Source organism: Pelobates fuscus, chromosome 3 (genome assembly GCF_036172605.1).
Source record: "Pelobates fuscus isolate aPelFus1 chromosome 3, aPelFus1.pri, whole genome shotgun sequence".
Lineage (NCBI taxonomy): Eukaryota > Metazoa > Chordata > Amphibia > Anura > Pelobatidae > Pelobates > Pelobates fuscus.
In genome coordinates, this window is record NC_086319.1 from 26104947 (window position 1) to 26121670 (window position 16724).

General features: G+C 45.5%; 2 protein-coding genes across 3 annotated transcripts in view; one reads left to right on the plus strand and one right to left on the minus strand.

Moving 5' to 3' along the window:
- The window catches only part of ASB15 (ankyrin repeat and SOCS box containing 15), a 41247-nt gene extending 34399 nt beyond the window's left edge, over positions 1-6848 (minus strand). For both annotated transcript variants that reach the window (XM_063446811.1, XM_063446810.1), the window contains exon 1: positions 6780-6848. The gene's annotated coding sequence lies outside the window, so the exon portion shown is untranslated. The remainder of the gene's footprint in view (positions 1-6779) is intronic.
- A 22-nt stretch (positions 6849-6870) lies between these two features.
- NDUFA5 (NADH:ubiquinone oxidoreductase subunit A5) lies at positions 6871-14802 on the plus strand. The gene is made up of 5 exons (XM_063446816.1): positions 6871-6967; positions 9622-9666; positions 10991-11107; positions 14052-14117; positions 14594-14802. Exons 1-5 carry the CDS (start codon positions 6947-6949, stop codon positions 14693-14695), a joined length of 351 nt encoding a protein of 116 aa, XP_063302886.1. The 5' UTR covers positions 6871-6946; the 3' UTR covers positions 14696-14802.
- Positions 14803-16724: the final 1922 nt, after the last annotated feature.

Here is a 16724-nt window from a genome sequence, read left to right on the forward strand (position 1 = left end):
ACCAGGTCTGAGGTTCTTTCTATGAGCTCTCTTGCAGCAAAAACAGCCCTGAGACAGGAAGGGGTCCCTCTGGCCACAATGTCCAGTTGACATGAGAAATATCCAATAGGCCTCTGGCGGCCTCTTAAGTCATTAGTTTGGGTGAGAACTCCTGTTGCATGGCCTTGTCTTTCGGAGACAAATAATTTGAAAGGTTTGGTGTAATCAGGTAGGCCCAGGGCAGGAGCAGAAGCAATGGCACGTTTGAGAGCATTGAAATTGTCCAGAGCTTCATTGGTCAAACAGAATGGGTCAGACTTAAGAGCATCATAGAGAGGTTGCATAAGCAGAGAGGCTTCTGGGATCCATGCTCCGCAGTAGGAAATGAGGCCTAGGAAGGCATGAAGAGACTTCAAAGTCCTTGGAGGTGGAATGTCCAGTACGGCTCTTACCCGGTCCCGAGTAAGATGTCTGGTGCCTTGAGATAGACAATGTCCAAGGAAAATCACTGAAGGTTGGCAGAATTGCAGCTTGATGAGTGAAGCTTTGCATCCTTGTTCTGCCAAATAGGAAAGAAGGCTAATTGAACACTTTTCAGTAGTGGGTATATCATCTCCACAGAGCAGTAAATCATCCACATACTGGAGCAAAACAACTTCTGGGTGCTCAACTTGCCATGGGTCAAGGATGGTACCCATGGCCTTTGCAAATCGTTGCATCTCATGAGTGAAAGCAAACAGGTATTGACAGGAAGGGTCCAGTGGGACACTGAAAAAGGCATTGGCCAGGTCAATGACTGTGAAAAATTTTGCAGATGGTGGGACTCCAGAGAGCAGAGTATGGGGATTTGGTACAAGAGGGGTGTCCAGGACGGTAGCTTCATTGACAGCACGGAGATCCTGAACCATCCTGTACTTTTCAGGCTCACCTTTTGGAGTTTTCTTTTTCACAGGAAATAATGGAGTGTTGCATTCAGATTTACATTTTACCAGGGCACCCTTCTCCAGGAGTGCCTTGATGTGGATAGAAATGGCAGCAGCCTGTGCTGGTTTTAATGGATATTGTGGCTTTCTTGGTAACTAAGCTCCTGGAATAAGCTTTACAACCACAGGGGGAACATTTAGGTGACCTATGTCCTCTGGGCCTGAGGACCATAACTTGGCGGGCACCTGTGTTTTTAATACCTCTGGGAAATTGGACCTTAATTCTGCTGCTTCCTCACGGGGCTTTTCCAAATGCAGCATCAGAGGCAAGGAGCACAAGGCTGAGGTGTCTGATTCAGATAGAGGTGTAGACATTTCTATCTGCCCATCTGGGGTGAAGGTGATGGATGCTTGCAGGCGTGAGAGAACATCAGCACCTAACAGGTTAATTGGGCAAGTGGAGGATACCACAAAACGAGCAAGCAGGCTAGAGCCAACTCGTAGTGGAGTTGTTAAAGGGCTGTGTCTTGGCTGGCCATCCACTCCAACACAAGAGACATCAATATTGGACAGGAAAGATGGGTCTGGCAGGTCTTGTTCTCTTAGAACACTACGGGCTGCACCTGTGTCAACAAGAAATGTGGTTGGTTGGCCCTCAATGGGTAAAGTCACTGTAGCAAGTGCCCCCCCCTTATCCCCTGTAGACACTGCCATAACAGGGGTTAATGACACAGGCTTGCCAATTTCCTAATCATCTGGTTCCTCAATTATCGGAACCTCCTTCTCGGCCTTGGGGGCCGGGGCAGGCCTGGATGGCTTTCTTGGCTCTCTCCTGGGTTCCGGGCAATCACTTTTAAAATGCCCTTTGGCCTTGCAATTAAAACAAACACCATCCTCTGGTCTGGTACCCTTGGGAATAGGGGTAGTGCGTGCCACCATAAGAGGAGCAGAGCTTGGCCTTCTGGGGGTCTGGGCAGACTCTAGGCCCCTAGCAACTAGGAGTAAAGTATCCAGGGGAACAACCTTATATTCAGGGCGGGCAGCAATAATTCCCTTGCGTATTGAGTCTTTAACACCTTGGACAAAAGCACCGGACAGCATTTGTGAATGAATCTTGTCAGTAAGATCAAACCCCAAATCTGTGAACATTTGGTACAGTCTTGCGTGAAACCTTTCCACTGATTCTCCTTTATCTTGTATAACATCAGTAAGGCCAGCAGCCTGATCTGCAAGTTTATCCTTAGCCCATTCTCTTAATTGGTTGCAAAAAGTTACTCCGGAGGGGTAATCAACGTCACTGCTGAGTAGATCTGTACTGAGGTGTCGGGCCATGCTTGGCCAGTATGCATCCCCTGCTTTAATGGCACAAATACTCAGTAAATCACGCCATGCGGCGGAATAAGTCTTTTGAATTTGAACTACCCCTCGGTAAAAGGGCATAGGTTGCTTTTCTGGGTCAGGGAGTGATTTCATTAAAGCACTAGCCTGAGTGGGGTTAAAAGCAACATACTTAGGAGGGGCCCGTTCTCCCCGACCCTTGTGGCCGAAGGGATCATCGATAGAACGATGAGTTGGGGCTCCCGCAGCGACCTCCGATGAGACATGGGATACCCTGTCCTCCTCTTCGTCATCGAATTCTATGATGTTGGCTCTCTTACGTGGTGCAGGGCCCGCGTGAGGTGAAAGGATCGGAGGATGGGAAGGAGCCCCAGATGCAGGGGTGGCTAGCGAGTCATAACCTGGGGACAGGTAGTCACCGGGGATTACCGGCATCAGGGCTGAACTGGGGGCCGCCATATTGGAGGCGGGAAAAGGAGTTGCATTAGGATTAAGGGAGGAAGTGGCGGCCATGTTTGATATGGGTACATCCGGGGCAGACTGAGCCGGACTGGGCATGACCGGAACCTGGGGAGTGGCTTGGGGAAAGGGAGGGTAACCGGGGTAGGGCAGGGCCATGGGATATGGGAAGGGGTAGGGCCAGGCAGGGGAGGGCAGAAGAGTAGGGTGGGTAGTTACATTTAAAGAGGTAGGGTATTGGACTGGGGTGGAGCCGGTTATGGGAGGAGACAGGACGGGATTGGTAGGGATGGGTGCAGAAGGAGGAGTCGGAGCAAGGGAGGGAGGGGTAGTTAGTTGGGCGGATGCTGATGGGAGGGGATTAGCTACGGAGAGGGATTGCAGGGAGGAAATGGCAGATGAAATGTTAGGATTAGGCATGGAAGGTAGCGTGGGGATGGATGAGGATGATGGGACTGTTAGAGACGGGGAAGGGGTAAAGAAAGATCCATCAGAATTCAGGACCGGGCAGACAGGGGAGGTGATGGGATGGGATTCGGGAGGATTGGGAGTGGGGAACATAGTCAGCTGGCTATCACCTACTGCTGACTGAACCTTGGGGATAGACATCCCCTGGGCGCCATTTTGGGGCGCTGGCTGAGGGTAAACCCCAGCAACACAATTCTTATGATACACAAACAATTTCACACCTTTGTGATTTATCTCTTCCTCAACCCAACCTTCTAACTGAATAGCCTTCGCTACTCTGTACCATGCTTCAGCAGTCTTTAATAAATCATTATCTGTTAGCTTGCCTTTCATTTCTGTCAGTAACTTGCGCCAACTTTCTGGTTGTAATCTTCCACATGTCGGTACAGCAATTTTACATACTTTTGCAATCCTTTCAACACCTTTAACCATCTCCTCACCCTCTCTGTTCTCTACTAAATCACATGCTAACCAGCCCTTACTGGGCTTATCTAAATCCTGTCCCATAGTCTCTTTACCCCTATACCAGCGTCCTAGATATAGAGAGAGAGAAGGAAAATTGAACAGGAACGTCTACAATGCTCGACTGCCACCCGAGGACCGTGGGACTTTCTCAGGTGCGTCTTCCCAAAACGTAGACCAGTCACTGAATCCGCCTACCCGGGGTGGTAGACACGGATTGGAGCGAGGTGAGAAGTGTGTGACCAATCACTTCTCTTTTAAGAGAAATGGGAGTGGATAGTATAACAATATAGGAAGTGTAGAAAAGATGAAAGGCAAGGAAAATCCTTAGAGACAGACACAGGAGTTCATGAGACTCCTCATTAAACAAACAAGACAACAATACAGTTGAAATACAGTGCATGCATCACAGTTCAAATGAAATCAACAGTAATTCCTTTCCTTTACTCGTGTGCTTACTCCAAAGTCACCTCCCTCAACCCCGTAGTGTCTCCGCTCGGAGAACAACTTTCGTAAGTCTCACTACCAGCGGCCACGGAAAACAACTGACACCGGTCCGAGTTCCGTCAGCCTCCCTCTGCACAGTAGCCCACAAGAATGTGGCCACCTCTATCCTCACTCCCGTAGTGCCCCTATAAAACCCACTTATAAGTCTCACTACCACGTGATGCGGAAAACAAGCAATGCCCACTTGAATTCCCCCAGGAAACAGAGTCCCCTGCCACAAGACTAAGCCCCCCTCACAAATAAACAGAAAACTGGAATCCCACCAGCCCCAGCGCTCAGGGTTGTGGTTACCAAAGAAAACCGGACTCCCCCCAGCCGAAGCTGTGGGTTACCAAAACCGGACTCCCCCCAGCCGAAGCTGTGGGTTACCAAAACCGGACTCCCCCCAGCCGAAGCTGTGGGTTACCAAAAGGACTCCCCTCAGCCGAAGCTGTGGGTTACCAAAACCGGACTCCCCTCAGCCGAAGCTGTGGGTTACCAAAACCGGACTCCCCCCAGCCGAAGCTGTGGGTTACCAAAACCGGACTCCCCCCAGCCGAAGCTGTGGGTTACCAAAAAGCTAGCTAGGCTGTAAAACAGGCAACAGAAGACCCTGGCAAATCCCCTCAGGTCCACCCCCCTTTATCCCAAAAGGGGTAAAATACAAACAGATAGACTAACAAACTGAAGACCCAGGCAAATCCCCTCAGGTCCACCCCCCTTTATCCCAAAAAGGGGAAAACAAGCAAGACAGAGAACCCCAGGCAAATCCCCCGCAGGTCCACCCCCCTTTATCTCAAAATGGGGAAACAGGCAAACAATTCAAACACACCCAGGCAACAGATAGACTAAAATGCAGGTAAACAAGTGAGTAACGAGGCACCGGGCAAGATATTACCTGTCTTTGATGTCCTCCCGGGAAGCAGTCACAGACACGTGGACGGGTCAATCAAAGGGGCCGGAACATACCGGTGGCTCTGCAGAAGTCTCTACCGTGTACCTGGAGGTGATCAATCTCCTTTCCTTCCCCCTGGATTCCTCCGTCCACCCTTGTCTTCCTTAGGACGGCTCACCGGCCGGACATAGCCCGATGCCCCACGTTGGGTGCCAAGTTGTTATGGTACTTTTTAGCAGTAAACCAAAATGTTTAAATGTCTATCTGTTCCTGTCCAAATTAGTAAAATTGAATTGCGTATATACGCTGAAGTAATTAAGTCTGACACACGGAGTTCAGGTTAAAATAACTTCGAGAAAATTTATTGGCAAGTGATTAAAAAGCGGGCGCGCAGGCCCTTTTAAGAGGCATTTTGCGTCATCATTGATTATTAGAATATCAGCAAATAAACATCATTAATTGGATTAATTGTTAAGTGTCGGGATTAGTGTCCTCCTATCAATATTACTAATTGGCTCAAAAATTAAGTGGTTAGTCCCGTGCCCACCCACCAAGAGGTGGGATTGTTCTGGACACGGGTGGGGACAAGGGGGTCTTGAGCGTCATTTTACACGGTCAGTGATCTCAGGCCTCGTGGCCAGGTGCAAGGTCTCTTATGAATAGAACATTTCATTACTACTGTGTTCTCATGGCCTTCAAATTATACTATGTTGCAAGTTAAGGAAAAGTCAGCAATTCCTGTGTTAATCATGTCTTTATAGAAAATACAGTCTTTGTCTATTGTATTAGATGTGCTGGGAAATTCTGTCATGTAAGGTGGTTTTAAAATGAACAAGTTAGGTTATGAGGACAAAATGGAGGATTGAAGAAGTCAGGTTAGGAGGACAAGATGGAGGATTGTCACAGTATGAAGTTAAAATGGAGTTAGTGCAATAATTCAATGCAAGTACAATAAAGATTTTTAATAATCCCACATCATTACTACCAGGCTGTGCCCATGGTATTACTACCAGGCTGTGCCCATGTTATTATTGTCAGGCTGTGCCCATGTTATTACTGCCAGGCTGTGCCCATGGTACTACTGCCAGGCTGTGCCCATAGTATTACTGCCAGGCTGTGCCCATGGTATTACTGCCTGGCTGTGCCCATAGTATTACTGTCAGGCTGTGGCTGTGCCAATGGAATTACTGCCAGACTGCCCATGTTATTATTGTCAGGCTGTGCCCATGTTATTACTGCCAGACTGTGCCCATGGTATTACTGCCAGGCTGTGGCTGTGCCCATGGTCTTACTGCCAGGCTGTGCCCATAGTATTACTGCCAGGCTGTGCCCATGGTATTATTGCCAGGCTGTGCTCATGGTATTACTGCCAGGCTGTGCCCATGGTATTATTGCCAGGCTGTGCCCATGGTTTTACTGCCAGGCTGTGCCCATGGTATTATTGCCAGGCTGCCCATGGTATTATTGCCAGGCTGTGCCCATGGTATTACTGCCAGGCTGTGCCCATGGTATTACTGCCAGGCTGTGCCCATGGTTTTACTGCCAGGCTGTGCCCATGGTATTATTGCCAGGCTGCCCATGGTATTATTGCCAGGCTGTGCCCATGGTATTATTGCCAGGCTGCCCATGGTATTATTGCCAGGCTGTGCCCATGGTATTATTGCCAGGCTGCCCATGGCATTATTGCCAGGCTGCGCCCATGTGATTACTGCCAGGCTGTGGCTGTTCCCATGGTAACCCTTGTGTAGCCAGCCAGCTCCCTCCATTACCCAGCATGCCTAGTAGCACTGAGTTCCCAGCTGTTTCCATGTATCTCGCTGCTCGGCGATAGATTGCTCCTGCCTACGTCACGTCGTTTCCCGTCGCTCGGTCTCTCCGCTATTTACTAGCACTGCCTGCGGCTGGCTCTGTACCCATCGTGCACCGCGGGATAAAGATGGCCGGTGTGCTGAAGAAGGTGAGCCTGCGGAGGTCACCGTAACCCGGCTGTACCCCGGCTGTGCGCTCTGTGCGGGGAGTTACCGGGGGACAGTCTGATTATTGGCGGCCTGCGGGGTTATTATCCACACATTGCTCTAATAGCCAGGAATGGGGGTGGGAGGGAGACAGCCGGCCTCCTGTGCTGTGTGTGAGCAGGAATTACTGCCTGAGAGCAATGAGAGTCATAGTCCCTCACAGCTGGACTGTCACTGTATAGCCCTGCCTGCCTGAGAGCAATAGTCCCTCACAGCTGGACTGTCACTGTATAGCCCTGCCTGCCTGAGAGCAATGAGAGTCATAGTCCCTCACAGCTGGAGTGTCACTGTATAGCCCTGCCTGCCTGAGAGCAATGAGAGGCATAGTCCCTCACAGCTTGAGTGTCACTGTATAGCCCTGCCTGCCTGAGAGCAATAGTCCCTCACAGCTGGACTGTCACTGTATAGCCCTGCCTGCCTGAGAGCAATGAGAGTCATAGTCCCTCACAGCTGGAGTGTCACTGTATAGCCCTGCCTGCCTGAGAGCAATGAGAGGCATAGTCCCTCACAGCTGGAGTGCACGGTATAGCCCTGCCTGCCTGAGAGCAATGAGAGTCATAGTCCCTCACAGCTGGAGTGTCACTGTATAGCCCTGCCTGCCTGAGAGCAATGAGAGGCATAGTCCCTCACAGCTGGAGTGTCACTGTATAGCCCTGCCTGCCTGAGAGCAATGAGAGGCATAGTCCCTCACAGCTGGAGTGTCACTGTATAGCCCTGCCTGCCTGAGAGCAATGAGAGGCATAGTCCCTCACAGCTGGAGTGTCACTGTATAGCCCTGCCTGCCTGAGAGCAATGAGAGGCATAGTCCCTCACAGCTGGAGTGTCACTGTATAGCCCTGCCTGCCTGAGAGCAATGAGAGTCATAGTCCCTCACAGCTGGAGTGTCACTGTATAGCCCTGCCTGCCTGAGAGCAATGTGAGGCATAGTCCCTCACAGCTGGAGTGTCACTGTTTAGCCATGCCTGCCTGAGAGCAATGAGAGGCATAGTCCCTCACAGCTGGAGTGTCACTGTATAGCCCTGCCTGCCTGCCTGAGAGCAATGAGAGTCATAGCCCCTCACAGCTGGAGTGTCACTGTATAGCCCTGCCTGCCTGAGAGCAACGAGAGTCATAGTCCCTCACAGCTGGAGTGTCACTGTATAGCCCTGCCTGCCTGAGAGCAATGAGAGGCATAGTCCCTCACAGCTGGAGTGTCACTGTATAGCCCTGCCTGCCTGCCTGAGAGCAATGAGAGTCATAGTCCCTCACAGCTGGAGTGTCACTGTATAGCCCTGCCTGCCTTAGAGCAATGAGAGGCATAGTCCCTCACAGCTGGAGTGTCACGGTATAGCCCTGCCTACCTGAGAGCAATGAGAGTCATAGTCCCTCACAGCTGGAGTGTCACTGTATAGCCCTGCCTGAGAGCAATGAGAGGCATAGTCCCTCACAGCTGGAGTGTCACTGTATAGCCCTGCCTGCCTGAGAGCAATGAGAGGCATAATCCCTCACAGCTGGAGTGTCACTGTATAGCCCTGCCTGCCTGAGAGCAATGAGAGGCATAGTCCCTCACAGCTGGAGTGTCACTGTATAGCCCTGCCTGCCTGAGAGCAATGAGAGTCATAGTCCCTCACAGCTGGAGTGTCACTGTATAGCCATGCCTGCCTGAGAGCAATGAGAGGCATAGTCCCTCACAGCTGGATTGTCACTGTATAGCGCTGCCTGCCTGCCTGAGAGCAATGAGAGTCATAGCCCCTCACAGCTGGAGTGTCACTGTATAGCCCTGCCTGCCTGAGAGCAATGAGAGGCATAGTCCCTCACAGCTGGAGTGTCACTGTATAGCCCTGCCTGCCTGAGAGCAATGAGAGTCATAGTCCCTCACAGCTGGAGTGTCACTGTATAGCCCTGCCTGCGAGCAATGAGAGTCATAGTCCTTCACTGTATAGCTCTGAGTGGCTGAGATCCATGGGATTGATAGTCCTTCAAAGCTGGAATGTCAATACTGTATTGCTCTGAGTGGCTGATATTGATGGGATTGATAGTACTTTATAGCTGGAGTGCCTTTCCATGCCCTGTATAGCCCGGTACTGTTTGAGATTCATGAGACTGAGTCCTACTCCACTGTTAAGATATGCCTATATAGCAGAGTGTCTTGGATTCATGACTGGGGTCTCAATTGTTTGCTCCAACAGTGAAGCCCTGCACCATTAGTGACTGTTTTTAGGATATATAAATAAATACAACACTTGACCTGATCTCCACATTTTGTCCCCTCTTTCAGGAGACGGAGAATGACAAAATAGATATGTTGAATCTTGTCTAAAGGTTTCTTTGTAGAACAGTACAGATTCCGACTGAATTGAACTGTTAAGCCATTTATCAGCGATCACAATCTGTTAATTTGCTGCAAATATGTTAATGCATTTGCAAGCTTTATTACCCATCCTTTGCAGTACTTTTTATGTCAATAAATGCAACAACATATTTGTATATGTAAATAATATAATTTTTCATTGCATAACTATAATGCATTTTTAGCAAAACAAATTAATTGAAAGCTGAAACCATGTTTTCTTATAGTAACTCATTGTTATCTTTTTTTTTTTCTCTTCTCCCACAGACCACTGGCTTGGTTGGATTAGCTGTATCCCAGAATCCACATGAGGTATGCGGACTGATCAATTTTCATTTTCAGAAGATGTTGCATTGTCATCCTAACAGGAATTCCCAGACACTTACTTTTAAATGCTTTCTAAGGAAAGTGTAACTCTTGCCACCTTAACAACTTTGCAATGATTATAAAGTTATGGTACGCATAATAACCCTCCCCCTGTCCAGATTGGTTTATAAACTGCAGCAATTTGCAAAATATGCTGCAAATATCAGCCTGCACCCTGGCTCTGCTGCCAAAGGTGAAATCTGTGCTATTTTTGATGACCATGTTTTGCTCATTGTACGAATGCTGTTTGCTTACTACACACACACAGCTAGGATGGACATTCTTTCCTCTACCAGCAAGAGCCTGAGCTGAAGCAGTGCACATGTGTGGTCACTGTGTGGTCACTGTGTGGTCACTGCGTGGTCACTGCTTGTTGTAGATAAACTGATAGCATCCACTTCTAGCTGCTACCAGCTCATTCAGCAGTTCTGTTCATTCTGTATGAGTGGAGTTGCAGTTTGTTACTAAGTGCATTCCCATAAACTTCTGCTTGACAGTTTATTGAGCAAGAAGAAGAAAAAACCTATACACTAGATTGAGAGGATCATGGCTGATGGAGCCCTTTACGGGTCAGAGTTAGTTCTGTCAGCTGCAATATTTAGTGCTACAGGTCTAGGAATTATAAAAATTAGTTTTGTTTCTTTACTTTTTTGCTTTTAAAATACTTTTTTTTTTTTTATTTAATGCATAAAAAATAGAGGTGCTGCCATTAAGTAATGATGGTGATTCACAGGGAGCAACTTATAAAAGTTATGTTATCTTCTTGAATGCTTACTATACAACCCAGTCTAATTTCAAACTACATTTACATATTTGCCTATTTCACTGTATTATTTGAAATGATGATGATGATGATGGAGCAGGCCCTATGGTTGTTATTGAACACTGCAGTACTGAAAGTGTAATAATGTATCTGTACTGTCATGCAAAAAAACTCAGAAACTGCAAGAAACCATTAGCACCATTATTTAACTACAGTGTGCTGTGTGGTTATGGTACCAAGAGGCTACTGGCAATGTTCCCTGCATAAGTATCAAACCCTTTTTGCATTGTTTGACACATACCTGGGTCTCCTGGGCACCTGCGAGGAGGTAGATGATACATAAAACATGAAATGCAAAATAAAACTGCTTTACAATAGAGTTGTGGTAAAATGAATCCGCCACATTCCGCACTGTTGTAAGAAGTTTTAATTTGTAATTTAATAAATATGGATTTTCCTTTTTTATTCCTTTTTTTTTTTTTATATATATTTTTTTTTATTCCCCAGCGTCTAAGAATATTGTATTCCAAGATTCTGACCGTACTGCAGACCATCCCTCAAGATGCTGCGTACAGGAAATACACTGAGCAAATTGTCAATGACAGAGTGAATGCCATACAGACAGTAAGTTATGTTTGTTTCCAGGTTTATTCAGAGATAGTATGGTATAAGAATCCAAAAACCAAAGTGATCTGTGCAAAGAAGTGAATAAACTGTTGTAACAGATGCCTTCCTTTGACTGATGCTCCTAGCGCTTCCTGAGGACTGCAGACGACTCCACAACCGCCGTAGCTTAACTGGAGCCGCGCCGTCTTCTTTCCACCCTGAATGAACCTCCAGCATTCAGGACCGTGTGGGAAAGACCTCTCCTCCAAGGAGAGCGTAACAGGAACAAGAACAAGTGATTAAAGCTCAAGGAAGTATGCAGCGCATAGCAATCCCCAGTGTGATATAGCAGTTCCCTCCAATAACAAGACCAGGCTATGTATTGAGGGTCAAGAAGAACTCTCTAGTTTAATTACACTCACTCTGCTTTTATGCAGTTCTCCCCTGCAAGGGAGACGCCCACATCCAATTAACCATTACCCAATCACACGATGGTTACCTCCCACAGATTCCCTCCCCTTAGCCTGAGAGGTAACCCAATTATAACATACAGTTTAAACATACATTTTTGTAACTTTAAAACTATACATCCAATTAAAACTATACATCAGCATACTTTACTTACAAACATATCCAAAATTCAGCTAATTCCATCCAGGGGTTAAAGAGTTAGCTGGAAGTCCTTTATGACCCACCGCAAGCAAATTTCCCTGCCCAAAACAGTTCCACAGATTCAGGCTGTGCGGTCGGTCTATTTCTGCCCTGAAAAGTTACAAAGTCCCATCCGAAGGCGCCGTTCGAATCGTCGAACTCACTTCGACTTTTGTCGAAGTGTCGAAGAGTAGGGGAAGGTACAGCTCACCGCGTTCGACTGGATTAAAATGGGTGCCGCCACGGTACCGTTCGACTGTAATGGCGGCCGCTTCGGCACTTCGACGGCTTCGGCACTTCGACTGCATTCGAAGTGCCAGTTCAAAAGTTGGAACACTGCTCCCAAGTATTTAAAGGGCCAGGAACAGAATACAAACATCCATTGGGCCCAAATACAAGTCTCAAAGGGCAATACCTTCCAGGGCCATAGTCGCAGGGCAGGAGGCTAGCAATAAGTCCTCTCCAATGCCCAGTGGCAAATGGCAGTTTGTCACAACTGTATTGAACACCACTGCTGCCAAACTGATGTGAGTCTCTCCCTGACTTAAAATAAAACCATGCAATATAGGTTGACTACAGGGTAGTTTCCACCACCAGTAAAACAGTGGAGCCCCCCAAAAAAACACTTACCCTTATTCAAATAGGGGACATAGAATACAAGCGTAACGTTCTAATTTGGGAGAGTAATGAGAAATGTTACACACTCACATGGGTTAGAGCCAGGTAGGGACAGGCTCAAATTACACTAACAGATCTGCTCCTTAGCTGGCACAAATGCTATTCTTTTTCTGTTTCCTTCTATTATCATTCAAAGAAATATAGAAAACAAAAAGCTTCTAGTGTAATACAGTGAACACTATAGGGTCAGGAACACAAAGCTGTATACCTGACCCTATAGTGTTAAAATTACTATCTAGTCCCCTGCTAAATATAGTAAAATCTTGCCTTTATTCCAGTCTGCTGCTGCTGGCTCTACCCCTGATCTGCCTGCTCGGCTGACATCAGAAGTGGTGATCTGAGCCAATCCCAATGCTTTCTCATAGAAAAGTATTGGATTTGCTCAGATTGTTAAGAAGGCAGATCAGGGACAGAGCCAGCACAAGCCAAACACAGCCCTGTCGAATCAGCATCTCCTCATAGAGATGCATTAAGTCAATGCATCTCTGAGTACATTTCAGTGTCTCCATGCAGAGGGTGGAAACCCTAAATTTCAGTCACACTTTGAAGCACTACCCCAGGAAGCTCCTCTAGTAGCCATCTGAGGAGTGGTCAGTGGAGGTATCCCTAGGCTTTAATGTAAACACTGCATTTTCTATGAAAAGACAGTGTTTACTGCAAAAAGCTTGAAAATAATGATTCTACTAACCAGAACAAATACAATAAGCTGTAGTTGTTCTGGTGACTATAGTGTCCCTTTAAATATATGTGAATAATGTTCACCTTATCTAGAGCCCAATATGCCTTGCTCTAGGTATATCAGCTTGTGTTTCTCTTATAGGGGGACAATACCCTTCTTGTACAAGAAAGCAGAAATGAAGTTGGAAGTCCACCATGAAATGTTTACATTTGGCATACATTTATTAAAATAATTAAAACCATTAAATAAATTATAAAAACAACAAAGTCCTTAACTATGAACGAGGGGTGGAAAAAAGATTGATTGTGCCAGCTAAGAAGCATCTTCCTGTGTTATTTGAGCCTGTCCCTACCTGGCTCTAACCCATGCGAGTGTGTGATATTTACCCACTTTACGCTTGTATTCTATGTCCCTTTTTTCATTAAGGGTGTTTTTTTTTATTTTTTAAGAGCTCAACTGATTTCAGTAGTGGTAGAAATTACCATCTATTTCAGATTATTATTATGGTATAATAACCTAGTCTCTTTGCAGAGCTCCTTTAGCTATTTGCTGTTTTTTATTGCACCCTCAAGAAGATTTAATCTGGTTGTAATTTAGGCCACGGTCACACAGCTTAAAACAATTTGTAATGCTTACAGTTGACCTGTATTTCGATAGAGTAGTTTTGCTATTTTTGGAGATGCACACAAGACGCAAACACATTTGGTACACTTTTTTTTTTTACTTATGGGAACCCTGTTGCGCTACACTTCAGAGAATTATCTTGTATTGGAGATAACTTCCCACTTACACTTGAGCTGACTCAACACCAGCTACCTCATAGTACACACAAATCTATGTATGTAGTGAGCATATGTTTTTTTGTTTTTGTTTGGTGTGTGTGTTTTTTTTTGTTTTGTTTGTTTGCTTTTTTTTTAATATGTATATGTAAATAACAATGTAACTATTTTTTAGGAAAAGGATGTTCAGAAACTGGAGGCTAAAATCAACTGTGGGCAAATAGAAGAAGTTCTCGTGCAGGTAGACCTCTCTAACATTATTTTTTATGCCATTCAGCCACTTCTTTGCAGCATGTGTTTTACAATTAACTTTTTATTATAGGTGCCATTTAAACAACATAGCAAATACATTTGAGTTCAGGCACCTGCCGCTGACCCCACCCCCCTCCCCGAGTTGAAAGTAGATATAATGCATATCAGTGACCTCCAACCTGGATGGCATTAATTGGGTCGGAGTGCTGGGATCACGGGCCCGACACTTATAGACTGCTGGCAGCTTTAAGACTAGTCTGGGCTATATTGGCTATGTTCCATATTTCTTCTGGCACAATAGTGTTTTTTTATTTATTTTTTATTTAGTTCTCTTGATGTTATCTTGTCTATCGCTTTTAATATTTAATAATTACAAATGCGAAAATTAGATTTTTGTATATTTTGACTATATTGCAAAGTTCCATCTTGGTGTTGCTCATTTGTTTCTGTGAATTATGTTTTCAGGCAGAGAATGAACTGTCCCTGGCAAGAAAAATGACAGAATGGAAACCCTGGGAACCTTTAATTGAAGAACCTCCTGCTAATCAGTGGAAGTGGCCAATTTAGTACTTCAAATCTGTGTAAATAAGTGTACAAAGTCATAAGGAAACATTGGATAGGATGTTTTCATGTTTAAAAACAATAAAGAAAATCGAAAATGTTATGGTGTGTAATTTGCTTCCCAAATGTATAAATGAAACCAAGAGGGCTGCACTCACCTGAACATGCGTACATTATATGTGAGAAGTCAATATAAAATCAGATGTTGGAGAGTTATTTATTTCTACAACTCAGGATTCTCTCATGGATTTCTTTTATTTGTGTGCATTTACTTTCTCTTGTTCGTGTGGTGAAATGATCTGGCAGCTATGGTGCCCTAAATTATATTGAAATTCAACAAAATGTCACACGATGAGGCAAATGTAAAGCTGCGGGAATTTGGATTCCTATGTCCCTATATTTTCCAAAAACTGTGACTTGTGATAGAATAATCATATAAGCAAACAGTACATAGTTCGATGGATCTTGTGCTTAAAGGAGCACTCAAAGTGACCTAATCATTACAGTTTGGTTGTGCTGTCCGTCAATTTAATAGCAAAATGCCTAACATAGTTTGAAATAGACAGAGGGTCTGAGTGACCAACCCCATCTTGGCTGCTTTTGTAATGAAGAATTAATATTTCTACATTATCACCATCTGTCGTGTACTGCTTGAAAGACACTGGCTGAGAGTGCAGGGGTAATAGTGAGATGGCAGTCCCGCTGCACAGGAAGACCCTAGATTTATATTAAACCGGTGGGCAGCACCAAGGTATGCAGGTTAATGTAGATTAGAGTGCCCCTTTAACAGGTCATTTTAAGCACCATAAATACTATTTCTCACTGTAATGGTTGTGTTGCAAACAATCATTAGGTACTTTCCTCTTGTTTTTCATCAAACCATTTTCAAATGACTTTACAAACATTCAGATTCTCCAAATACTTCAGGCTGGTTTGTGTATTGTCTAACTGGCATGTGAGGGACCATGCTTTAGATGCTGTGAGAGACCCGAGACATGATATGAAAAACTAACAAAATGGCTGACACCCAAAGATCTGTTGCATATATATTTTACAAAGAGCTAAATTAGTTATGGTGCTTAGAAATGTAATTTTAAATACAGTTTAACATAATCCCACTAGGTGGCAGTGTATAATCACAACATTGAAAAATTGCCATTCAGTTTTTCCATTCACTGTAATTAAATGTTTAATTTAGACGTTCCGCTCTAAATTAAAGGACCACTCTAGGCACCCAGACCACTTCAACTTAATGAAGTGTTCTGGGTGCCTGGTCCCTCTAGGATTAACTTTTTTTTTTTTTTTTTTTATAAACATAGCAGTTTCAGAGAAACTGCTATGTTTATAATAGGGTTAATCCAGCCTCCAAATCCTCTAGTGGCTGTCTCACTGACAGCCGCTAGAGGCGCTTGCGTGATTCTCACTGTGAAAATCAGTGAGAGCACGCAAGCGCCCATAGGAAAGCATTGTAAATGCTTTCCTATGAGACCGGCTGAATGCGCGCGCAGTTTTTGCTGCGCACGCGCATTCAGCTGAAAGGGAGGATCGGAGGCGGAGAGGAGGAGGAGAGCTCCCTGCACGGCGCTGGAATAAAGGTAAGTTTTAACCCTTTACTCTCCCCAGAGCCTGGCGGGAGGGGGTCCCTGAGGGTGGGGGCACCCTCAGGGCACTATAGTGCCAGGAAAACGAGTATGTTTTCCTGGCACTATAGTGGTCCTTTAAACATTAAATTACAGTGAATGGCAATACAACTTGTGAAATTTCTATTACCACAATGACCACATACACTTTTAGAAATGTGCGATGTAGTGTTGCGCATGTGCGATGTAGTGTTTGCTGCCTTTAAGAATGAAGCATTGGCTTGAATGCTTCTCTATCCAAAGAAGGTCATGGTACTCGAGGCACCCAAGGTTTAACAATGCTTCTCTATGAGAAACATATGATTGGACCTTGGACAGGGAATCGGCTTGATGTTGAAGAAGGTTTAGAAAGCTTCTCAGATAACCTGGTCCGGCGCTGGATTTAAAAAAAAAAA